Raw genomic sequence first — 23,753 nt, 5'->3', positions numbered from 1 at the left:
GGAGTGCTAGGTCTATATTTAAGGCTTACTTCTTTAATAGATTATTATTTTTTTAATTTTAAAGGGATCCATTGTAGGCAGATGTTATTGTAAGGTCCCTATGTCTCTGGCTGAATTGTCTTTGTAAGGTTGTAAATGATGTTCTCAGCCTCTCTCTGTTCCCAAAATCCTTTAGCAAGCCCAGGTCAAAGGTCTACTCCCAACTCTATAATCTAAATGTCAAAGGTAGATGAAGGGAGGGAACCCAGATGTCTCAACATCCTTTGACCTCCCTAAAAGTTACAGGTTTTCTGTTGGTGTCCCTGATTAGAGATCTCAAAACATTCATTGAGTAAGGTTGACATGGTGGTTGAAGGAATGGTCAACTGAGATAAACAAAGTTCCTTCGGAGGCTACTTCTTTAAGGATGAGTGTTTAAAATTCCAGGGAAAGATTTATATGCCATTTCCAGTTGGGAAAACTGAGGAACAAAGGAGGGGCATCTAGCTAATCTTAGAGTGAGGAAATGAAAAGCTTGGAATTCTGATTCCATTGAGTAGAAGAAAGGGGACTAAGTAGAGAGGAGGCAAGCATCAGAGGGTCTGGGACATAGTCAATATCTTAACACAACTACTAGAACTGAGCCCTAAGAGCTCTAAGTACCCTCCTTCATTAAGCTTCCCCTGACTGACACTCTTCACTGATTCTCTTTCACAGCCTGTACCCCTTCATGACTCTTACCTTCTTCTCCACTGCCTTTCACTCCTCAATGACCCTTCCTTATCACTGATGCTTCCTCAATAACCTTTCTTCTTTACTGATCCTCCATGATCACTGATTCACCTGTCTTTCTTCTCTTTCCTAGACAATAGAGTCCAAAGTTTTTCCTTTTCATTCTATTTCTCTCTCCCCTTGCCTCTGGGTAACTTTCTATAGGAATTTCTTCCTTCTCTTTCTTCCTAAAGAGTCTGACCCCCCTCCAAGTCTGAAGATTATTTATAGAGTAACGAGAGAGAGAGAGAGAGAGAGAGAGAGAGAGAGAGAGAGAGAGAGAGAGAGAGAGAAGGTTTGTGTATATGGGTGTGTGTTTTCATGCTACAGATGGAACCACTGAGGCTGGATGAAAAAGGAATACTGAATTGCTTGGGACTCAATTGTTCAGTCTAAAGGAGATACTTAATCCTCAATTCATCTCTTGTGCTGGGACATTGGGAAAGGAGGAATGGCGGCTGAGGGATGAGACTGAAGGACATTTGTACTCAGGACCTCCTGGTTGTTTGGACTTGGCCCTTTTCTTCAGCTTGAGATGCTACTAGTGTGACTTTGGCCAAATCACTTACCCTTTCTAAGCAGTTTCCTTTTATGTAAATCAAGCTATACAATACTTTCTTCAAAACAGCTCTGCTGAGTTGCAAATATTATCACACCCATTTTATAAATAAAGAAACTGGCACTGCAAGAGGTCCCTTGATTTAGAGTTGGAAGAGACCTCGGATGTCATCTAGACCAGCCTCTTCATTTTGCAGATGAACTGAGGGCCAGAGAAGGGACAGTCATCTGTCCACGTTAGCACAGGTAGTGTCAGATCTGGGTTTGGAGATGCTGTCTTAAATGACTTGTCCATGATTATCTAGAAGATAAATAAGATTGAAAGTCATAATTTGAACTCATTTTCCCAAGTCCAGGACTCATTTCACTACATGATGTTCATCTCTACAGTTATTTTTAGTTTTAAATCATTTCATTCTATGGTCATTCTTTTTTTTTCTTTTTTTTTAAGGTTTTTGCAAGGCAATGGGGTTAAGTGGCTTGCCCAAGGCCATGAAGCTAAGTCATTATTAAATGTCTGAGGCCGGATTTGAACTCAGATACTCCTGACTCCAGGGCCAGTGCTCCATTCACTGCACCACCTAGCCACCCCCTATGGTCATTCTTTTTAATCTGTCACCCTTTCCTAAATTACTCTTGTCTCAGTCTGGAATGGTAGAAAGAGCTATGGATTTGGAGGCAGAAAATGTGGATTTAAATCTTAGCTCTGTTAGAATGTGTGACCTTGGGCAAGTCACCACCCTTGTGGCCTCTTTTGGGGGTTGGACTAGATAATCTCTAAAGTCCCCTCCAGCTCTAAATCCTATGAGTCAAATAGTTCTCCTACAAGACAAGCCCAGCACCGATGAAGTCTGAGATTCACATACACCTCATCCCTCAAGGGAGATGGGGAGCCCAGAGAGCCTGGGGATGTCTCCAGAAGCATCAGGTCTCTGGCCTGCTAAGTGTAGCAATAGAGTTCCACTTTCAGCTCATGTTCTCTCCACCCATCCCAGCCCTGCCTCTGGGCACCCTGGCTCTGTCCTCATCCTTCTCCTTGGGGCCCATACCACTGAGCACCCCCACAGTTCCCCACCACACACAGGGCTCAGGAAAGACATCCCACCACCACCACCACCACCACCACCACCACCAACCCCACCCCAAATTGGCTCCCACAATACCACTAGCTCCTATTAGCCAGCCTGGTGGTGGGGGCGGTGGCTTCAGTGGTTCCTGTGCCAGGCCCGGCCCCTCTAAGACGCACCTGTTCTGACCTGCTGAGCAGGTTCCCAAGTTTCTGCTGCCGTCCGCCAGCCAGCCACGGCGTGGGAAGAGGCTCTGGGGGAGCTCGGAGCTCCTAGTCACGGCTTCAGGGGGGAAACTGCTGGGGACGGGGGAGGGTGGTGTGGGGCTGGGGCAGGGAATCCCCTGGCTATCACCCCAGCTCCTAAAACAGCCCACCAAGTGGACACAGACCAGCCTAAGGGCTTTCAGGTGGGGCTGGACAGCTGCCTTAGGGAGCTATTGACTTTCTCTTTCCGGAACCAGAGAGAGTGGGGTGGGGGGAGATCTCTTCCTTTGGCCCCCACCCGGGGGGTGGGAGCAAAGAAGCCAGCTGACTCCCAAGACATTTCTACCTACCTGCCTTCAGCCCTACACCCCTGACCCAGGAAGCCAAGATGTGGCAGCAGAAGCCTTCTTTAGTGTTGTTCCTTGTTGCCTCCTTCCCAGGTAAGACACCAGTCTGAATTCTTAGTTCCTTTCCTCTCAAACTTCACTTCTCTGACTCCTTGTTTCCTTCTTTCAAGTCTTTCAAGTCTCCCCCACCCCCATTCTTTACTATGAGTCTGACTCTGGCATAAAACTCCAAGTCGGGTCCTCCTTGTGGCTGTGACTGTCCCAGCAAAGCCAGACCATCCTTTCCTTGCCCTCCTCTCCCTTGATCCTATGCCAAGTCACTAATTCTGGTATTACTGTATCCTGCGGTCCAACTATTGGGTGGGTTGGGATCAGACATAGAGAATAATGTTTTGTTTAAGGCAAGGTAGAGAAGGCAGGAGAGTCAATGGGCAGTGCCAACCCTAAGAGGCTCCCTTGTCCTAACACTCATCGAGACAAGGGATTTCCAGTGAGATCGATTCAAGGTTGGGTAGAGTCCCTGGCATCCTGAGAATCAATATAACTGTTTGCCCATCTCTCTAGACCCAGAAGAACTGGGACAGGGATGTCCTGGGGGGTGTGGGTGTCAGGAACCTTGGGGCAGGAGGATGCACAAGCAGGGGCTACCCATAAGCGCCAGAAAAGCCTCCTTCACCTCAGCCCCTCCCCTCATCTGGGCAGACTAGCAGGTGCCTGGGTGGTTGTGGTAGGGGTTTAGGTGGGTGGGGGCACTGGGTGGGGTCCCTTCTGGGCAAGGTGTGGTGTTGCTGGGCTGGACCCACAGGGGCTCCAGCTTCACTGACCCCACCTCCTCACCCAAGACCCTTTAATCCAGACTATTGAATGTGCAAGCACTAGGGATTTTATCTTCAGTTCTAAGGTTGGAGGTGGGGAGGGGGTGGAACGGGATGTGTGGGATGGGGTGCTACAGTATCCTGGGATCAGAAGTGGGAGAGACCTAAAGATGTCCTTTTGTAGCTGTAGAAACTAGGCCCGAATAAAACAGTGATTTACCTGAGAGCGCTCCAGAATTGAGTGCTGAAGCCAGAATTTGAAGCCAACATCTTCCAGTACGATAGAGAGGATCTCCTGAAAGCTACCATTGCCCCCTTGGCTCAGTACTGCGGGATTGTGCCCTGGCACTGTTCAGATAGGGGAAGCATATTTCCCAGGCTTAGAATCCTGAGAAGGTCTTCTATGAAGTCCCAGTTAAAGCCAAATGGGGGAGGATATCAGGTCTCCAGCCACATGGGAGGGAGATGCTAGGCCCACCCTCAGCTCTGAGCCCTGAGGACCAGCTCCCAATCCCCTTTTCCAGCAGGCTGAGACTCCTGAGCTTCTCCCCAATCCTGGCTTCCTCCTTGCTATGTCCAAGAGGGTGGAGGCCTCGTCCTTGAGGTCTGGGGATCTAGACTGGGGTTCGTGGTCCTCTTCAAGAATGAAGGACAAACAACACCACCCAAGCCAGAGGAGCCCAGGCAAAGGAGAGATGGGTAGATCTCTAACTCCTGGGTTTATCTTACTTATCAGAGGACGTTAGGATGAATGAGGGGTCACTTAACATAATTCCCCTCTATTCAAGAGGTGGCTTCAGGCATAGAAAGGTGTTATAGCTCCATGGTCATATGATAGGACTTTGCTATCAATATTTGGCTAGAGGTCTAGACTGAGGGCAGACCCAGACTAATGTGAGGGTCAAGCTGTAACCTGTATTCTTGCCCCTTTCCCTGAAGGAAAGGCCTCACAATGTCTGAGTCACATACCTAGTGCCAGACTCCAAAGAAGGCTCCTTATAAATGGTGAATCAGACTAGAAATCAAAAAAAAAAAAAAAAAATCTGAACTCTCTTTCTAGCTCAGTGACTTGCTGGATGACCTTAGATGGGTCACCTCACCCTTTGGCCCTGTTACTTCATCTGTAAAATGAGGAGGTTAGGCTGTGGGACCTTTAAGATGCCTACCAGGTCTAGCATTCTGTGATTTGGTGGGTTCTCTTATCCTTTGTCCTCCTCTGACAGTGTGGAGGAGGTAAGCAGAGAGGGAGAGTGTAACCCTAGGGAAGAGCTATGGGTCTTTCCTTGGGTAGTTGGGTGGGTTTCTCTGGGAGCTCTTCTCACTTCCATTTCTAATATGACTTCTGGGACCTTTCTTACTGCCTCGGATGGTTTCCCTTTCCCCACTCTCGTGGACCATTAGAGCATGGAGCCCCCGGGGCCTGGCCCCACCCACCTACTGGCAGGAGAGGCGCCACTAACACCACAGCCCTTTGTCTCTCCTTAATGGGATGAGTTTCCGGGTGAGGTCCCCTCCCAAGCTCCCCACTCTCCACCCTGAGGCTGGGGGTGTGTATGTATGTGTGTGGACAGATAGGGTTCTCTTCCCAACAGCATCCTGGCCCCTGACCCCAAGAGTTGACAGCAGGCATCTATGCCAAGGAGAGCAAGGGCACTTGGGGTACAAACTCTTGGATTTAGGCCAAAGCTATGGGAGACTCAGCCTACCCCAAGGCTTAAGCTCAGTTTCCCTGACTGAAGCGAAGTTCCTAGAAAGGGAGGGGCCCTCAGCCCCTGTTTCTTCCCTTCTGTTTACATAAGGGGAGGGGGGTATCAGTTTCTTTCCCAGAGGATTTACCCAAACTCAGAATAGAGAAGGGAGGTTGATTCTCTTACCCAATAAGAGGAGAATCATAGAGGAGTTTGGGGACCCCCTATGTACTCAGTAGAATCTAGCCCTTCCTTCTGAAAAAATTTTATTTTTTTGAAAGGGGAGTGAATGCAAGAAGGATAGTTTAATGGCAAGACTACTAGTTCTGGAATGGAGACAGAAATTCAGATTCAACACTTACCCGTTGTTTAGCCCTGGACAAAGTCACCTAAATTCTCTCCAGGGTGATCACCCTTCCATTAGCCCCCAGGGCTTTTATGGGAGAAAGTGCTTTATAAAATGTTATTAAAGAGGCCTTGGTCATTAAGGGGAAGTAAATACAGGGGCTCCCAAAGGGTTCATTTGGCCAAGTCAGTCATTTGCTTTCCAATACAACTGAAGGTTCTCTTTTCTGTCAGGGTCCTGGATATCACAACCCAAGGTCCAAATTCCTCCCCATCCCCTATGAGCCCGTAGCATTACAGGTGTAGAGTGGAGCAAGAAATCCAGGCATCCTGAACTATGGGAGCCCCTTATTGCCCACAATACCCACTTGTTGCCCAGGGAGAGGAAAGAGGGTTCCAGGCTGAGAGGAGGCTCTAGAATTCAGACCTTGAACCCAGATCCTTGAATCCATCACCCGGAGTCTAAAGCTGGCATTCCAAGGCCAGAATTGGCCTGTCATCCACCCTTAGGGTGGGGTGGTAGAGACTATAGGGGTGGGGGCAGCCTATGCTCTTTCACTGGGAAGGGCCGGGCTTAGATGATCTCTAAAGTCCCTTCCAAACTGGTAGCTGTTCCCTAGAGTCCCCTCCCTGAAATCGAGGTGCAGGGCTGCCAGCTAGTGGGGCTGGCCCTGCAGGGAGTGGGGGGGGGTGACTGGCAGTTGTGGGGAAGGAGGAGGATGGCTGAGGTTGGGAGCTTTGGAGTCCTGGGTCTCCCACCCACAGTGTGGCTGCTTTTCGGTGACTCAGCCAGGCTCAGACTCTGGCTCCGGGGGGTTTAGGGGACTTATCTAAGCTGGGAGCTGTGTCTGGGCCAGAGTTGAGGCTGCCTTCAAACACCCCCCCCAGTCCATTGTTCTCAGCTCCTTTTGTGCAGACAAGCTCAGAGTGGCCCCCTCCTCATCATTAATCTGGCAGTGGGCTTCATGCCCAGGTTGAGAGGTTCTCACTAAGCTGGGGGGCTTAGGGCAATGAGGAGGGGAGTTGGAAGGGAGTATGGGAGAATGGGAAGGCAAAACAGGAGATGGGACTTTCCTAGGTTCCTCATTCAGCCTCTAGCCTCTGGGATCCCACCTACTAGAGAGTCTATTATGGAGCTAAGAGTGGAGAACTGATAGTAACAGATTTAGCCAGGGTCTCTTCCTGACCTCACTGAATAACACACATACACCCCCTTCCCCCAGGCCACTGACGCTTCCTACCCATGCACACTCATGTTAACCAAGGAAGCAAGCAAGCATTTATTAAGCTCTTACTGTATGTTAGACACTGTGCTAAGCACTTTTAAACTATGATCTCATTTGATCTTCACAAACAACCTAGGTGGTAGATACTACTTTTTATCCCCATTTTTGGTTGAGGAATATGAGGCAGACAGAGATTAAGTCATTTGTCCAGGGTCACACAGCTAGGAGTGTCTGAGGCCAGAGTTGAAACAAGGTCTTCTTAAGATAGCCAGGTTTTAAAAGGGATAGAACCCCAGACCTTGGGTCAGGAAGACTCAAATCTGGGCTTGGACACTTATTAACTAGAAATGCGACTCTAGACAAGTTTCTTTACCTGTTTGCCTCAGTTTCCTTAACTGTAAAATGAGGATAATAATAAGAGTACCCAGCTTCCAGGGTTATTGTGAGGATCAAATGAGATCATATTTGTAAATGATTTAACATAGATAATTAAGATATGTGAGCGGATATTTAAGAAATGCTTGTTCCTTTGTCCCTTTCCTGAATTCTGGTCCAATCCTCTATCCTCTACTCCACTTAGTACAGGCTGGAACCGTATGACTAAAAGGAGAGAAGGGTTAACATAAGCCTATGAGACCCTGGATAGGTTGAGCCCTCCCCCCAGCCCAGACAGCATTCCCCCTCACTCTCTGGCACAGAGCTGGTTTTTCTAGTGATGGTGTCAAGAGCTGAGGCCCCAGATACCATCCTCCTTATGGGGCCCACTTGTGAGACTGGGAGAAACTGGAGGACCTCCAGGGAGTGTCTGAGACCAGAAATCAGGAGAGATACCCCGACCAGATCTTTTTGTTGTTTTATTGGGAGCCTAGTGAAAATTGCTGGCACTTGGAGAGAAAAGTGACCTGATTGAAAGGCTTTCCTCCACTCCCACTCCACCTAGGGCAACCCATTCTTGGGGTTCAGTGGGGAACAGAAGAATTGAGGACTGAGTAGCCAGTGGGTGGAAAAGATGTCTTGGCTGCTCACTTGAGCACCAGAGTTCAGAGACAAAGCCAGTGGCTTACAGACACCAAGGAGACCAAGACAGAGACACGCGGAAGCAAAGGAATAATAAAAAATCAAAACATTTACTATGTGGGCAGGCGGTGTGTTCTGCAAGTCTGGCACCACATTCAGAAGTGCAGAGGAGCATAAATGCAGACACTGCCAGGAATATATCCATGAACCCATAGACCCTGAAAAAGACCCTTCCTCTTCCTCTAATTGAAAATCAGCTTGAGTGGGAGGGTCTGGGTAGAGACCCTACCCTAGGGACATCTTTAAAAAAAAAGACATAGCATAAAGAGAAACTCTTGGTTCTGTAGGTCACCATCCCTCCTTTCCCTCCTTTGCCTCAGTTTCCCTTTGTGAGGTCATTGTTCAGCGTTCTCCAGAGTAGAGTTGGAACTGAAGGTAGACATAGCAGAGACAGTGCATATGGAGGGGTGGGTGGGGTGCTTGGAGGGCAGGGCCTGTAGAGGCCCTTGGGGGCCAGGCTGAGCCCTGGGGGGAGGGGGGACGGAGATCCCGTTTGGCCAGTTGGGCCTGTTCTATGCCTTGCGCAAGGTGGCTGCCGCGGTGGCTGAGCTTCAGCAGAGGCCTCTGAGTCACAAGTGGCTCCCAGTCCTGACGACCCGGTGATGCCCATTCACTGGAGGGGAGAGGAGGGATGAGGACCCGCCTGTCAGAGTCCATAGAACCCAGAATGGAAAGCCAGGAAGGGAGATGCCAGTGCAGTTGGGCCCTCGTGCCCATTCCCCCCATGCCCTCGGGGTGACCTCTCAGACTGGCAGCTCGTCTCCCTCTGGGTAATGATGTCATCGCCCTGACGCTGGCCGGTGGCTGGGTTGGGAAGAGGTGGAGGAGGAGGAGGAGGAGATGGAGGAGACACCACACCCTCCCCAGACTGGGAGTTAGAACTCCATTTGTTCTGCACTTTTGGGGCTCTCTGATAGGAACCCTGGACCATCAAGCAGAGGCCTGGAGACCCTCCTGAAACCTCCCCCCAATTCGGAATTCACTACCTCTTCACCTTCACTTCTTGGAATCCAGTCCTTCTTTCAAAGCCCAGTACAAAAACTATCCTTCCTAGAGACCTTTCCTGTGTTCCTCCAGGCATTAATTCCGCCCCCCCCCATCCTCTCCAAACTATTTTATGTTGTAGTTAATTATCCCCCTCCCCACCATTTTACTTTATATTATAGTTAATTTTCTATGTCCAAATTTTCCCTCAGTAGATGTCAAACTCCTTGAGGGCAGGGACTGTTTTAGTTTTATTTATCACTGTTCCTGGAACAGCTGAATGAAGGAATGCTTGGGTTGGGAAGCACTGGAAAAGGAAGAGAGGTTGCCAAGTTCAGTGTCCTGGGTCCTGATGCTGATAAGACTCTTGGGCAAGGGGTCAGATCAAAGTTTCCTAAATTACCTTGAGGTCACTGAGGTCCAGATCCTAGCCCTTCTTTTTATTTTGGAGCTAGGTATCTCTGATATACATAAGAATGTTGAGCAGGGCTCAAGGTCTTGGCTTGGAGAGAAATTGCCCATAGCCAACTGGACCATGCCAAGACAAGATAAGGAGATGACAGGTTTTTGTGTGTGTGGGGGTAACGACGAGGGAAGCATTTTCCCTTGATCAGTGAGAGCAATTAGGGAATCCTCCCTTGGGGTGCTGGGATCCAGCATAAATCTCATTGACCTCAGAGCAACTAAAGCCCATCTCTACAGGAAGCTTGCACCCTTGTCTTCTTTAGCCCTTGTAAGATAGGGATAGTTTCCCTCTCTTCGGAACCCATTGCTATTGACCTCTCTCCACTAACCAAGTTACAGGAAGGATTTAGGTCTTGGTTGGAGGGCACCCTCTGAAGGGAAGGCAGAGGTTTCCTTTGTATCTGTGGGAAGCCCAGACTTCTGAGAAGCTGAGGGGGAGGAAATCTCTACTATTTAGGCAGTCCCCCTCTTCCTGAGTCTGTCATCCCCCCTTCCCAGTTCTTCCCCACCTCCCATAGTAAAGGACTGAGGTAATTGGGTGGGAGTGGGAAGAAGCAGAGGGGGAAGGGTGGTTAGCTGGACTCCCAAGGTGAGCTGGGTGGGTCCGACATAGGTGCAGGCAGCTCAGGGCCCTGGCATCTGGCCCTGCAGGTCTGTCCCGTCCTGTTCTGTCCCTCCCTGCTCTCAACAGCATCCTCCCTCCCTTTGCTCCTCCCATCTGGGGCCAAAGGACCCCCTGGTTCTAATCCAGGCTCCTTCTAAGCAGGAACCACCCCGGGGGGAGCCCTGCTGCTTCCCCTGCTTCCCCCTCAAGGGATGGGTGCAGCTGCCAATCCTGACCTCCCCTTACAGGTGACTGCCCCCTCTCCTTTCCTCTGGACCCTGGAGAGCTCCCTTTCTGGAGGAAAAGTAAAGAGGGAAAATGAAGGGCTAGGCTTCCAGCCTGTCCCCACAACTGAATCCCCTAATAATATCATTACCAACTTCTCTCCTCTCCCAACTCATTTCTTCCTTGGGTTATTTGTCTTTCTTCAATCTGCCCTTTCTCTTCTTATTCAATTTAAGTCTTTCACAAACATTCCTAAAAGACTTTCTATATGCAAAGCATCATTTACTAGTTTGGGTGGATTTGAAAAAAGACACAAAGAGTTGATCAAAATCTAAAAGTCCTTTTCCCATCCTATCTCTCCCTTCTTATCCTTGCCTATCCCTTTCTATCTCTATCACAGGCTCCCTTTTTCCTTCACTCTGGGTAATCCTCTCAGACTTCTCTGCTATCTGGTGCCCCCAATTTTCTTTCAAGCCATCCTCCATTTTAAACCCTCGACTATTCTTCCCCTTAGCCCTGAGAATTTTGAAGTTGTCTCTGGACTCCTTCCTCTACTGCATTTCCAATATTCAAGCAATCATCAGCCCTGCCCATTTTTCCCCCTATAAAATGTCTCACATCTATCCCTTTCCTTCCGTTCCTATTCCCAGCAGCATCTTCATCCCCATAGCCACCTGCTTGGATTATTTTAACTGTTACCCTTGTCTTTTAACTGTTATCTTGTCTCAGTTACCCCTTCTCCAACTCATTTGACATAATGCTTGTTGTCAAATTAATCTTTATAGAATCCTGTGGATTCGTGGATTCTATAAAGGATAGGTGGCATGGAATAATAGAAAGAACTGAGTATATAGCATCAAAAGACCTGAGTTCAAATCCTACCTCAAGCACTTATGAGCTACGTGCCTCAGTTTCCCCAATTTGTAAGTGGGCATATTTATAATAGTAGTAGCTAACATTTATATATTGCTTTAAAGTTTCAAAGAGTTTCTCTTTTGATCCTCACAACAACCCTAGGAGGTACCTGCTGTTATTATTTCAATTTTACAGATGAGACAAGCAGAGGTTGAGTGACTTGCTCAGGGTCACACAGCTAGTAAGCCTCTAAGGCAGGATTTGAACTCAGGTCTTCTTATCTAGAATTCTATCTATTGTAAGACTTAGTACTTCCAATCTCACACAAACCTTAAGGTGCTGCATAAATATGAGTTATTGTTATTATTACTTAGCTCATCAGGTGGTCATGATGAAAATGCTTTGCAAATGTTGAAAACGATAAATGGTAGCTATTATTATAAGTGGATAGAGTGCTGAGTCTGAAGTCAGGAGGACCTAATTTCAAATTTGACTTCAGACACTTACTAGCTATGTCACTTAACCCTCTGTGCCTTGGTTTCCTCCCCTGTAAAATGAGTTGGAACAGGAAATGGCAAATCATTCCAGAATGAAATGGGGTCATGAAGAGTTGGACATGACTGAAATGACTCAACAACAAAGCTATTGTTTTATTTCTTCTCTGATCAAAAGCGGACTCTGGGTCCCTTCTTCTTTCCATATCACATGAATACTTTTGTCTGACTTCAGTATCTACCTTCCATATATAATCTAGCTCCACCCTCTCTATCAAACTATTTCCTACTACTCCCTATCACACACCCTTCACTCTAGTCAGGCTGGTCTCATTGTCCCACTATTCTTACTCAGGTCTTCTCTCACATTGTTCTACCCTGAGTTGAAGCCTTCCTTTTAGCTTACCCGGACTTACCCGGACAAATTCTAGCTTACTCTAAATAAAGTCCTGCCTAGCTCATGAAGCCTCCCTTGATTATTCTAGCCTAAAATGAGTTTCCCCTTTTATTGACCCTCTAAGGCTTAACATCCTTTGGCCACTCATTTGTGTATCTGTCTTTACTTCTCATTAAACTTCCAAGTACCTTGAGGGCAAGAACTAGACCATATACATCTCTGGGCCTCAGTATTCTCATCTGTACAATTTAGGCATTTGAACTAGATAACTGATTTCTCTATAACTCTATGCTCCATAATACATAATACCTATCTGGAACAATGCCTTAACAGAGGTTACAGCTGGGAATACATTCATTGCCCACTTCTCTTTGGAATCCAAAATGGAATGACCAGATCAGCAGAAGCAGGTTGTGAGTATGCCTTCACAGTGCCAGACCTTTGAATGAATTTCTAGGTCCCCAATTTTTTTCCCATCCCAGCCAGGTTTGATCTCATCTCTGTGTCTCTGTTCTCATATATCACCATCCTAACTGTTATTTCTTATTTCTATCAGGACCCTTTCTGTCTTTGACAGATTGCTTATTCCTGCCTCTGTGACTTTGTTCAAGTTGTCCTTCCCACCTGGAACATCTGTTTCTCTTTTCTAATCTACAGACCTGTATGGTTGCTGAAGTCCTTTCTAGCTCTGACATTCTATGATTCTGATCTGAATTCAAACCCCAGCTGAATAAAGTACCACCTGTATGACCCAAGCACTGTCTGTGGAGTCAGAAGACCTGACTTCTGGTCCTGACAGTCAAACCCCACCTCTTACCCTTGGACATGTCACTTAACATAAGTTTAGGCCTCAGTTTCCCTATCTGTAAAATTAGGAGATTAGATCAGATGGTCTCACTTTTTTTTTTTAGTTTTTTGCAAGGCGAATGGGGTTAAGTGGCTTGCCCAAGGCCACAGGGCTAGGTAATTATTAAGTGTCTGAGGGCGGATTTGAACTCAGGTACTCCTGACCAGGGCTGGTGCTCTATCCACTGCGCCACCTAGCCGCCCTGGTCTGGCCTTTAGAACTGGTATCCTGATCCCATTTTTTTTTGGACAAATCTCTGAAACTCTAGGACTCTCAGATGAAATAGATTCTCTCTTAGAGCCCTTATATTTCTAAAACCTATGGTCATTCACTTCTTTCTAGATCTTGAAATTGCAAGTAGAATTTACAGTTAGAAGATACTCTGCAGGGAATCTAGCCCAACTCTCTCATTTTATAGATTTGAGACAGAGGGGGTGAGCTGCCTCGCTAAAAGTTATAGGGGGGAGTTAGCTGTAGAGGACCCAAGACCCTAGGCCATGTCAGCATTCAGAAACTGCTTTTTTTTTAAAAGATTTTTGAGTTTTTTTGCAAGGCAATGGGGTTAAGTGGCTTGGCCAAGGCCACACAACTAGGTAATTATTAAGTGTCTGAGGGCAGATTTGAACTCAGGTACTCCTGACTCCAGGGCTGGTGCTCTATCCACTGTGCCACCTAGCCACCCCTTAGAAACTGCTTCTTTCATGGCCCCAGATAAGAATGATCTTCCTTTCAGAACTCCAGAAAGTTGAACCTGGTATTCTTCCATTTTTCTCCAGGAAATTTCCATTACTGAGTCCCTCCTATCTATTTACTCATCTTCTATGAGGTATAGAGAATTTAAATGGGTTATCCACAGAACTGAAAAGCATGAGAGCTAGGATTTGAACCCAGGTCTTCTTGACCTCTAGTCAAGATAAGATCCAGAGGAATTGAGTAGTTGGCCAGTAATTTCTCAGGGAGTAAATAACAGGACAGAGTTTGAGAACCCAGATCTTGGGGCTCTAACTCCAATTCTTTGTATTATATTTACTTCCAGGGTTATCTCCTTCATTAACCAGCTATGTGACCTACAATAAATCCCTTTACTTCTTTAAAAACATATTTCCTCATCTGTGAAATGGGGAATTGTAAGATCTGACCAGCTGATGACATGAGCTGAAGTAGGTGAAAGTGCTATTACCTTGAATAAACCCTACAGATCCAAATTATTGTGATTATTTTTACAGGGTATGCTTGCATTGCCCACAAAGGGTCTGTTCATCTACATGAGGCTGTATATTTATCATTATTAGGAATTTAGCAATCACCTAGCTGACTGGTAACATTGCTAACTGTGGTTCTTTCTTGGAATTTCCCTGCAGGTTTGTGCCTAGCTGGTGAGTTAGAGACTTCAGCCCTGGTTACTGTGGTCCTGGGTCAAGATGCAGAGCTGCCATGTTTTTACAGGGGAGAGCCCGGGGAGGAGGTGAAGCAGGTGGCCTGGGCCCGAGTTGGAGATGGAGAGGGGACAACAGAGCTAGCTTTGCTAAATGATATATATGGTCTGCATGTGAGTCCTACCTACAACGGCCGAGTGGAGCGGCCGCCGCCACCTCAGGATCCAAATGATGGTGCCATACTCTTACGGAATGCTGTGCAAGCTGATGAGGGGGACTATGAGTGTCGAGTCACCACTTTCCCTTCCGGCAGTTTCCAGGCGGGGCTTCATCTTCGGGTGCTTGGTGAGTGGGTGCACAGGTCTAGGGAAAGGAAAGATGGAAGATAGGCAGTCAGGGAACTGGGGACTGGGCAGAGAGCCATAGAGAGATAGAAAAGTAGAATATGAGGGCAAAGGGACCTTAAAGATTTACTAATCCAGCAATGAATCTTAGAGAGATGAAATAACTTCTACAAAAAGAACTATAACCAGAACTTTGAATCCAAGTCCACCCCTTCTTCTAGAGAGGTGCCATGGTGTACTAAGAAAGGCAATGGATTGGGAGTCAGAGGACATGTCTTAGATACTTTGCTTCTTACCACCTATGCAAATCATTTCTTTCTATGGGTCTTGGTTTCCTCAATTGTCAAATGAGTTAACTAGATAAGATAATATCATTATTTTCCTTGAGGTATCCTATGGCCTTATAGGAAATTTTAACACTCCAAGTCTCAGTTTTCTATGCTGTAAAATAGAGGTAACATTGAGATAAATGTGAGGTGTCGCTATTTCCACTAGAAAAATTATATTATGAAAGTTATGAAATAATCGATTTATTGGAGTGATATAATTTCAATCTGACAACTGAACAACTGTTTTTGTACTAAACAATCCTTCACCCAGATGGTCTGGAGGGAGGGATGTCCTACTGGACATTCCTCATTTAGACTTGTCTGGTCACTATCAGTCCCCTCCCTATAAATTACTGTATTCCCTGCCTCCTCCCTAGTTTATAGGGATGTTTTGGGAGTAAGTGAAATTATAAAAGTGCTGAGCTCTAGATTGCTCAGGAAGGAAGGTGTATATGTAAAAGAACCATACTTACCTTGAAGTCATTTAGCTGACAAGCTAAGCAATCATAAAATTCAAAGGGAAGGATAGAGAGCAAGGCAAGGATGGGGAAGGTGATAAAGAAGCAAGAGAAGATAAAGTTGAGAAAGGTAGTTGGCTGTGCTTCCTGGAAAAGATGAAAACAGAGCTAGGAATATATTAGATGTAAAGATGACTTGTTTCACCATGGGAGCTAGGATGCATGTCTCCTGGGCAGGGCAGGGCAGGGCAGAAACAAAGAGAATAAAGGCAAGCAAGACCAGAATTTTCCCTGATATATTCTCTCCCTTCCCCCCCAATCCATGTAGTGCCCCCTTTGCCCACCCTGAATCTGGATCCTACTCTGGAAGAAGGCCAAGGTCGAACACTAGCAGCCTCCTGTACAGCTGAGGGCAGTCCTGTGCCTAGTGTGACCTGGGACACGGTGGTCAAGGGTGAAACCATTAACCGCTTGTTTAGTCACCCAAGATCAGCTTCAGTCACCTCAGAGTTCCATCTGGTGCCAAGTCGAACCATGAACGGGCAGTCCCTCACCTGTGTGGTGTCCCACCCAGGCCTGCCAGAGGACAAGAGGATCACTCACACACTCCGGGTTGCCTGTAAGTCCCTGGACACTGTATGGGATGAGGGATGACAAGGCAGAAATGAGCAGTAGAGGGATTATGTGGATAAGGATCTGAACCAAGTGAAGTTGCAGGCACCAGGATCTGGATCCACCAGTCCTGAACTCATGATGGTCTCTGTTCAAGAACCAAGGGCAAGTCCCTGCCCTCAGGAAATTTCCAATCCTATTGAAGGGACTGAACTGAGCCAGGATATGTTTATACCAAGCGGTTCCCTCTGCCCACCTGGAGAAAGGAGAAATCAGAATGTGGTAGATAGATTTCATGCTAAAGATGGGCCTTGAATGATCGTCCAGTTTTGGAGAGGTTGGGGGCCAAGAACTACAGTTTTTCAGGCCACCGTTTTCTTCCTTTGTCTCTCCTGTTCTTTCCCATCTCCTACTCTCTGGCTCCAAAGATCTGGCTGAGGCCTCGGTGTGGGGTCACGAAGACCCTGAGCAATGGCACGTGGGTAGGGAAGGCATCATGCTCAAGTGTCTGAGTGAAGGGCAGCCTCCACCCTCCTACAACTGGACTCGGTGAGTGGAAACCCACAGAGACTTAAAGGCCTGGAAGGAAGGAGGCTCCTTCTCAGGTTCAGAGTCAGATTGGATTTTGGAGGTCAGACTGGAGGAGGGTAGTCCTGGCTCTTTTCCAGGATCTCAGATGTGTTAAAGAAACAGTTTGTGGGCATGTAGCACACGTGTTCTCTGGGGTTAAAGTGGGCTTGGGTCTGAGGATCCGGCCATGTACCTTGCCATGGAGCATCATACGTGTTGGAACACGCTCCCTTTCCGTGTACAATGGAACACATGGAAGTGTGAGCTTTGCTTTGTGGGGCTTCCTGACATGTGTGTGGCCTGCTATAGCTGGGTCCTTTTGGAGGCTTCTGGGTGATATGTGATGACTGTGGGATGGCTCTTGTGAAGATCTCCCCTGGTGCAGGGGGGGGATTCCTAGGTCAGGCTGGGCAGGGGGAAGGGGCCTCTGCCCAGGCCCGTGCCCAGACCTGCCCAGGGGAGGGAGGGGCACCGTGGGAACCGGCCGGCGGCTCTGGGTGACGTCACCATGGTGGGGGGGGAGGGCAGGAGCTGCCTGGGCACGTTCGGCAACACCAGCAGCCGCAGCCTGGGCCTAGTCTGGCCGGCACCCATCAACTCCCCTGCCCTCTCAGGCTGGAGGGGCCTCTGCCCAGCGGGGTACGAGTGGACGGAGGCACCTTGGGCTTCCCCCGACTGACTGCTGAGCACAGCGGCACCTATGTCTGCCATGTCAGCAATGAAGTCTCTTCTCGGGACAGTCAAGTCACCGTGTCTGTTATAGGTGAGTGGGGACCTAGGGGGAGAAAGCAGAGGAAAGTCATGGATCAGATTCATACAGAAAGCCAGGGAGGGGATTCTGGCAGATGAAAGGCAGGGGATAGGTGAGGAAGCAGATTTGACAATGGCAAGAGTCATCAGGGGCAATTCACAAGTGCTTCTTAATGTATTGGGGGCTTGGCCAATGGATCTCCCTTCCCAGAGCGGGCACATTCATTGATGTACCTGCTATGTTCCAGCACTGTGCTGGTAATTCAAAAACAAATGAAACTGTAAAAAGCACTGGCTTTGAAGTCAGCAGGACCTGATTTCAAATTTCACCTCAGACATTTATTAATTGTGTCACCCTGGGCTAGTCACTTAAACTCCTACTACCTCCAAAAATCCCCCCAAATTCCCCCTTCTTTCAAGGAGTTTACATTCTAAGGATCCAGTAGATTGAGGGAGAATTGTTGACCTGTCCTTCCTCAGATCCTCCTCTCTTGACCCCCCCAGATTGGGGTAGGAGCCTAGGCCAGGTGTGAGGTTCAGGAGGTGGGGGTGGGGCTGGGTTATGGGGAGTGGGACTGGGACAGAGTTGATACTTTGGTGGAGGAGGCTGAACTTCTCTGAACCCTGTTTTTTATCCCCTCTCTGGTCTTCAGCAGAGGAAGAAGCCTCACAAGTTGATGTGGACGTGGTTTCTGCCTCCATGGTAGCAGTGGGAGTGATTGCTGCCCTTTTGCTTTGCCTCCTGGTGGTGGTGGTGGTGCTCATGTCCAGATACCACCGACGCAAGGCCCAACAGATGACCCAGAAATAGTGAGTCCTGGAGGGGGCAGAGGGAAAAGGGAATTGAATTTTGGAGAAGAAATATCAGAGAAAGAAGCCAAACAGCAACAAGTGAGAGAGTAGAGAAGACACAAGAGGAGAAGGAGGGAGGAGGGAAAGAGAAGAAAGGAGAAAATGTGAGGGGAGGGGAGGGGAAAGGATGGTAAAGAGCTTGAGGGGCAAAAGTTGGGCTGTAAGAATGTATAGAGGGTGAGCTTGGTATGCAGAAGGTTTGGGGAAATTGGAAGGAACTCAGTGAAGAATTGTTTGGAGCTTAATGGGGAGGGGACCCTGTCCAAAGAACATAATCACACACAATTAACAGAAAGAACTGAGACGCTTGTATGTGCAGGCACCTAGTCCCCACTGAGCTTTCTCATAAGTCTTGATTCTATTTCCTCTGCCTAGAATGCTATTCCTCCTTGCATTACCCTCAACCACTGTTCTCAATCTCTGCCTATTGAAATCCTCTCCATTCACTACCTTATTGAAGCCCTTGAATGGACATTTTCTTTCTCTCCTCCAAAACCTCAAAGTCTTTTGTTTGTAACTGTCTTAAACACTTAACCTTCCTACCATATATGTCAGCTACTAGGACTCATATCTTCCCTGACAGTTTGCAAACTCCATAAGGATAAGGATGCTCGGGATTCCTTTCCATAGAGCAAGCCCTTAAGAAGTATTTGTAAAATGAATAAACGAATGACTGCTCACACACTTAACACACCCTGTTGGACCTCTCATTCCTACCTAGACACTCTAGTCATCGGGAGTCATACACAGACTTATGTTCTTTGTCAGAGAGAAAGTCACACCCACAGTGGCTAAGACTCCCACCTCTATTGAGATAAGCCAAGGTTCTCCTCTAACCCTTGGATTAGTGTCCTGCCCCTAATGAAGTGTCTTTCTTGGACAGTGAGGAGGAGCTGACCTTGACACGGGAGAATTCCATCCGAAGACTCCACTCCCACCACTCAGAGCCACGAAACCAGGTGGGAGATAGGTGTCTTTGTATATCTACATATGTGTTTAGATATGGGTATGCATGCCTGGGTCACCTTTTTATGGCTGAGTGAAAGGCAACAGGTGAAAGGTTTTCTTTTCTTGGCCTGAGTGTGGTTGGGGGATTAGAAATGAAAGGAGTAGAGAGTAGGGACTTAGTCGGGTTCCATAGGTTTGGCTGATCTCTGTTGGCCATGGTCTCCGGAAAGACTGAAGTTTTAGCATCTGGGACTTGGAGACCCATCTCCCTTGGGGGACACCACCCCTGTGTCTAGTAGATTGGCTCAGAACTGGTGAAGACCCTGTGAATAGTTATCAAAGGATGGAGCTCCCTCTGAGGAGACCAGTCCAGAAGCAAAGGTAACCCTATTCAGGTACTGAAGCTTGGGATGGTATTTTAACGATAGCAGGAAACTTCTGATGGAAAGAGAAGGTGGGAAGCAAGAGGAAGAGGTGGGAAGAGAAGGAGAGGATGAACTGGGCCAAGGAGATCAGGTCTAGGAGGAGGCTGAGGGGAAGGATAGAGGAGGGGAAGAGACCTGAGGGCAAAACCTGAAGGACCAAGGTTGGAAGGGAGGCGAATGAGGGGAAGAGGTTGGGTTGGGTTCAGGGAGGAGGCTGGATGCCTTATTCTGATCCCTCCCCCTTGTCCGGGCCCTGCAGCCTGAGGAGAATGTAGGGCTTCGAGCTGAGGGCCACCCTGATAGTCTCAAGGACAACAGTAGCTGCTCTGTGATGGTGAGGCCCCGGCCCCACCTGGCTCCCTCCAACCTCCCTTTCCTCACCTCTTCCCTGCCCCAGCCCTCCTTACCATGTTCCCTTCTCCAGGTCAGCTTGGGGACCCTACAGTTCTCCCTACCATTCAGCCTCAGACCCATCTTTGGCTGTAACCCAGACCCATATTTTTATTCTGCCTTCAATTCCCTTGTCTCTTCCCATTCCCAGTTGATCAACAGTAAACAAAAGGAAGTAAAGGAAGGGGCACCCCCTAGCCTTAAACTCCAACTTTTGCCCCATCTAAACAAATCTGCCCTGACCTACCTGACCTCTGAAACCATATTTTCCCTACCCCCTCTGATCTCCCCATGTTCCTGGCCCTTGACCTCTGACCCTTTCACATCCTTCCCTCTGGCCCCATATCCTGACCTTGACTTTGAGCCCTACCATACTATTGACCCCCTACATGACCTAGTTCTGGCACTGTGCCAACAGAGCGAAGAGCCTGAAGGCCGAAGTTATTCCACTCTGACCACAGTGAGAGAGATTGAGACCCAGACTGAGCTGCTGTCACCAGGCTCTGGACGGACAGAAGAGGAAGAAGATAGAGATGCTGGAATCAAGCAAGCCATGAACCACTTTGTTCAGGAGAATGGGACTCTTCGAGCCAAACCTACGGGCAATGGCATCTACATTAATGGACGGGGACACCTAGTCTGACCCACCGCCAGGCCTCTGCTTCAACTATTCAATGGCCCTCCCTGGACCCATGTTGGGAGACATTTTCATGTTCTTGTGCCCAGCACCCCTGAAACAAAGGCCTGTGACCCTATTGACTTCTGGCCTGTTTCTAGGTCCCTTCCCCAGCTCCTATTTAGAGGTGCCCCTCTGGGTTTGGCCTCTCCTGGTGCTAGTCATTGTGCATGGTGTGAGCATGTGAGTATGTGAGTGTGTGAGTATGTGAATGTGAGTGTGTGAGTGAGTGTAAAAGTGTGTTTATGTGTGTATATGTGGATATTGGTGATCACTTTTGATAATTGCTTATGTACATTGACTAGAACCTCAGGCCCTAGAGCAGTATTATTGAAACAGAGGAGAGGTCAGGGCTGCTCCAAGGGAAGTAAATCCCAGGCAACAGTCCCAGACAAAGGGCTAGGGGAAATGCAGGGACAGCCAGATCAGGGAGCTGGACTCTCTCCTGATTGTGGGAGCGGGGCTCCCCTTGGCTGGCTGTGGAGAGGTCCACCATGTTTGGCCTGGGTGGTTGGCACTGGCTGCTTGTAGAGCCCGCCCTCTTGTGGCACAGAAAGACTGGAGCAAGGAGGAAATCTCTGAAATGTTGGATCACAGACTCAGAGCCAGGAGGGACTTCGACCTTCCCTTCCCATTTCACAACTGAAGCCCAGGACAGATAAAGTGATTCACTCAAAATCACAGAAGTAAACATGCATCAGTGGGACTTGAACTAGAGACAAATGCTTTTTCCACTGTACTACACTGCCTCCTTTGCTTGTAAATAGGACTTTTTGTAAGTTTAATTCAAGTTAAATATTTTAGGGAAGCTTGCTATTTAAGGAACAAATCCTTTTTCTGAGCAAAAAGCTTATCTCTGAAAAAAAAATAATTGTATAAGGTTTGGTCTATCTCTCCCCCACCCTGCTCCATCCAGCCCTTTCTGTATCTTCCTCTGTTTTTCTAGCTATGACCAAAGAACTAGCTTGGGGAAACATTAAAACCAAGGTTCCTGGTTTGTAACTTGCAATGATAGCAAGGAGACATAGAATTGGGAGAGGGTGGAGTAGGGTCACAGTTTGGGTGAATGGGGGTAGTTTAGACAGAAACAGCCCTTTTCTCCTGGGTTGAACCTTTAACATTCAGATAGTAGTTCTCATAGGCAGCTAGGGCTCCAGGGCAGTTGGGGTCCCCAAGGCTCAAGTCCTTTCTTGGGCTCTTCCTGATACTCACACAGTATCCTCCATCATGGATGGGCAGACCCAAGGGCTTCATTAAGTAAGAAAAACCCTGGTTTGGAGGAATGTGCCAAATGTTTTTGTTTTTTTTATCTCACCTTACCTCAAAGGACTGGGGGTGATGGTGTGTATGTGAACAAAGACACAGATGTCTACTCACTTTCCTGGTCCTCTAGGACAATCTGAAGTATGAGGGAGTGACCTGGCAGAACATTAGGTCTGATCTGTAAATATCATGTGAATTGTTGTTTGTCCTTTGTTCTTGAAAAAGACTGTGATATCAAGAAGGTCATGCTGTAACATGCAAGCGAATTGGATTTAAGGAAGGAAGGAAGGACTGTGCAAAGTCACCAGCCTCACTTTCTCCTCTGGAGCCATCTGGTCTAGGGACCAAGATATAGATCAGATGGCTGAAGATGACCCCAGATGCAGTAGGAGATCTAGATCTTTTTAAGCTAAAGTTTTTCTTTGGTCTCAGTTTGGGGCAATGCCCATTCAGTGATTAAGACTGGGTAAGCAATGAGGCAAAGAATGGCCTCTTTTATCTAGTCAAAAAACAAAATCAGTTTGGGGAAGACCCTCAGAGCTTTTGGCTAAAACAGATATAATTACTATTTACATCCACTCTGAGTCATCAGAACCCAAACAATGACCAAGTGAGGCCTGGGGTGGGACCTACTGTTGGCCAATCAATGAGAAGGAAGGAAAGAAGGAAGGAAGGAGAGAAGGAAGGGAAAAAAAAGAATAGGAAGGAAGGAAGGAAGGAAGAAGGAAAGAAGAAGAAGAAAGAAGGGAAAAAAAGGGAGAAAAGACAGGAAGGAAGGCAGGCAAGCAGGAAGGAACTGCATTTCCTATTGTAACCAGCCAGAGTAGGGTAGCTTATTATTCACAAATTGTTGTTTATCCTTCATTCTTTTTTTTTTTTTTTAAGGCAATGGGGTTAAGTGGCTTGCCCAAGGCCACATGGCTAGGTAATTATTAAGTGTTTGAGGTCGGATTTGAACCCAGGTACTCCTGACTCCAAGGCCGGTGCTCTATTCACTGCGCCACCTAGCTGCCACTATCCTTCATTCTTGAAGAGGACTATGGCATCAGGAAGGTGATGCCATGACTTAAAAGTGAATTGTCTTTAAGTGAGGGAGGGCTATGCAAAGTCTCACTCTCTCCTTCAGATTCATCTGGGTCCACTGGTCAGATATGGATCAGGATGACTGAGGATGGCTTCCATCATGTGAATAGTATCGTAGAAGTAGTGTAGATAGTTTACTGTCCAGTCCTCCTCATCCCTTCCCCTCCTTCACAAATAAAATTCCCCCAAACTTGTCCTGTCTCTTTCTTGCTGTTCCTCTCAGGGACTGTGAATCCTCTGATCTTTACTACCCTGACTCTCCCCACATCCCAAAGCAACATTTCCAAGGTCTCTGACCCTGTCTCAAGGAATGAAAACATGTTCAACTTGTAGAAAGGGAACAACCAAAAACTGGTCTTTGCCGAGAGTTTCTTAGTTAAGGAAGTGAGGTCCAGAGATTCATTAGATCCATAGTTGCCAGGATCAAGCTAAGGTCTGGCATCCTCCAATAATAACCTGAGTGCCTTTTCCCTCCTTAAGGCCTTTGTCAATGGAACTACCAGAGTCCATGGTGCTTATATCTTCCTCTTTCTCTAATATCTATCAGTAAGTGGGAGGCTGGGGCTCAGCCTGTGCCGTTGCTTAGTTCTGTGACTTTAAGCAAGTCATTTTCCTGTTTTTTTTTAAATGAAGGGGTAAGACTAGGTGATCCTGAGGATGCTTTCCAGTTCTTGCGTACTTTGATTCTATGAGTTTAGGATTTCTATCAGTCCCTGCCCTACCCCCT

The 23,753-nt window shown here is 47.5% G+C and overlaps 1 protein-coding gene across 4 annotated transcripts; it reads left to right on the top strand.

Annotated features, from left to right (window-relative positions):
• The first annotated feature begins 2,689 nt into the window (after nt 1–2,689).
• On the top strand, nt 2,690–23,593 carry NECTIN4 (nectin cell adhesion molecule 4). Of its 4 annotated transcripts, none has more exons than XM_074188126.1 (9): nt 2,690–3,021; nt 14,312–14,671; nt 15,786–16,076; nt 16,498–16,618; nt 17,254–17,402; nt 18,046–18,199; nt 19,125–19,200; nt 19,874–19,948; nt 20,423–23,592. In XM_074188126.1, the coding sequence occupies exons 1-9, from the start codon at nt 2,970–2,972 to the stop codon at nt 20,645–20,647; spliced, it is 1,503 nt and encodes a 500-aa protein (XP_074044227.1). In that variant the 5' UTR covers nt 2,690–2,969; the 3' UTR covers nt 20,648–23,592. The 4 variants fall into 4 exon arrangements, with proteins under 4 accessions (XP_074044227.1, XP_074044226.1, XP_074044229.1 ...); XM_074188125.1 differs by having other exon boundaries at nt 18,043–18,199; nt 20,423–23,591; XM_074188128.1 differs by lacking the exon at nt 19,874–19,948 and having other exon boundaries at nt 20,423–23,593.
• Nucleotides 23,594–23,753: the final 160 nt, after the last annotated feature.

This window comes from Macrotis lagotis, chromosome 5 (genome assembly GCF_037893015.1).
Source record: "Macrotis lagotis isolate mMagLag1 chromosome 5, bilby.v1.9.chrom.fasta, whole genome shotgun sequence".
Lineage (NCBI taxonomy): Eukaryota > Metazoa > Chordata > Mammalia > Peramelemorphia > Peramelidae > Macrotis > Macrotis lagotis.
The sequence above is the reverse complement of the archived record's forward strand: the minus strand, read 5'-3'. Positions and strand labels throughout refer to the sequence as shown.

Bases quoted from the DNA above. Each gene is read 5' to 3' on its own strand.
- NECTIN4 (XM_074188125.1), top strand. From the start codon at position 2,970: ATGTGGCAGCAGAAGCCTTCTTTAGTGTTGTTCCTTGTTGCCTCCTTC. The intron at 3,022-14,311 runs GTAAGACACCAG...ATTTCCCTGCAG, and splicing joins CCTTGTTGCCTCCTTCCCAG to GTTTGTGCCTAGCTGGTGAG. The intron at 16,077-16,497 runs GTAAGTCCCTGG...CTGGCTCCAAAG, and splicing joins TCACACACTCCGGGTTGCCT to ATCTGGCTGAGGCCTCGGTG.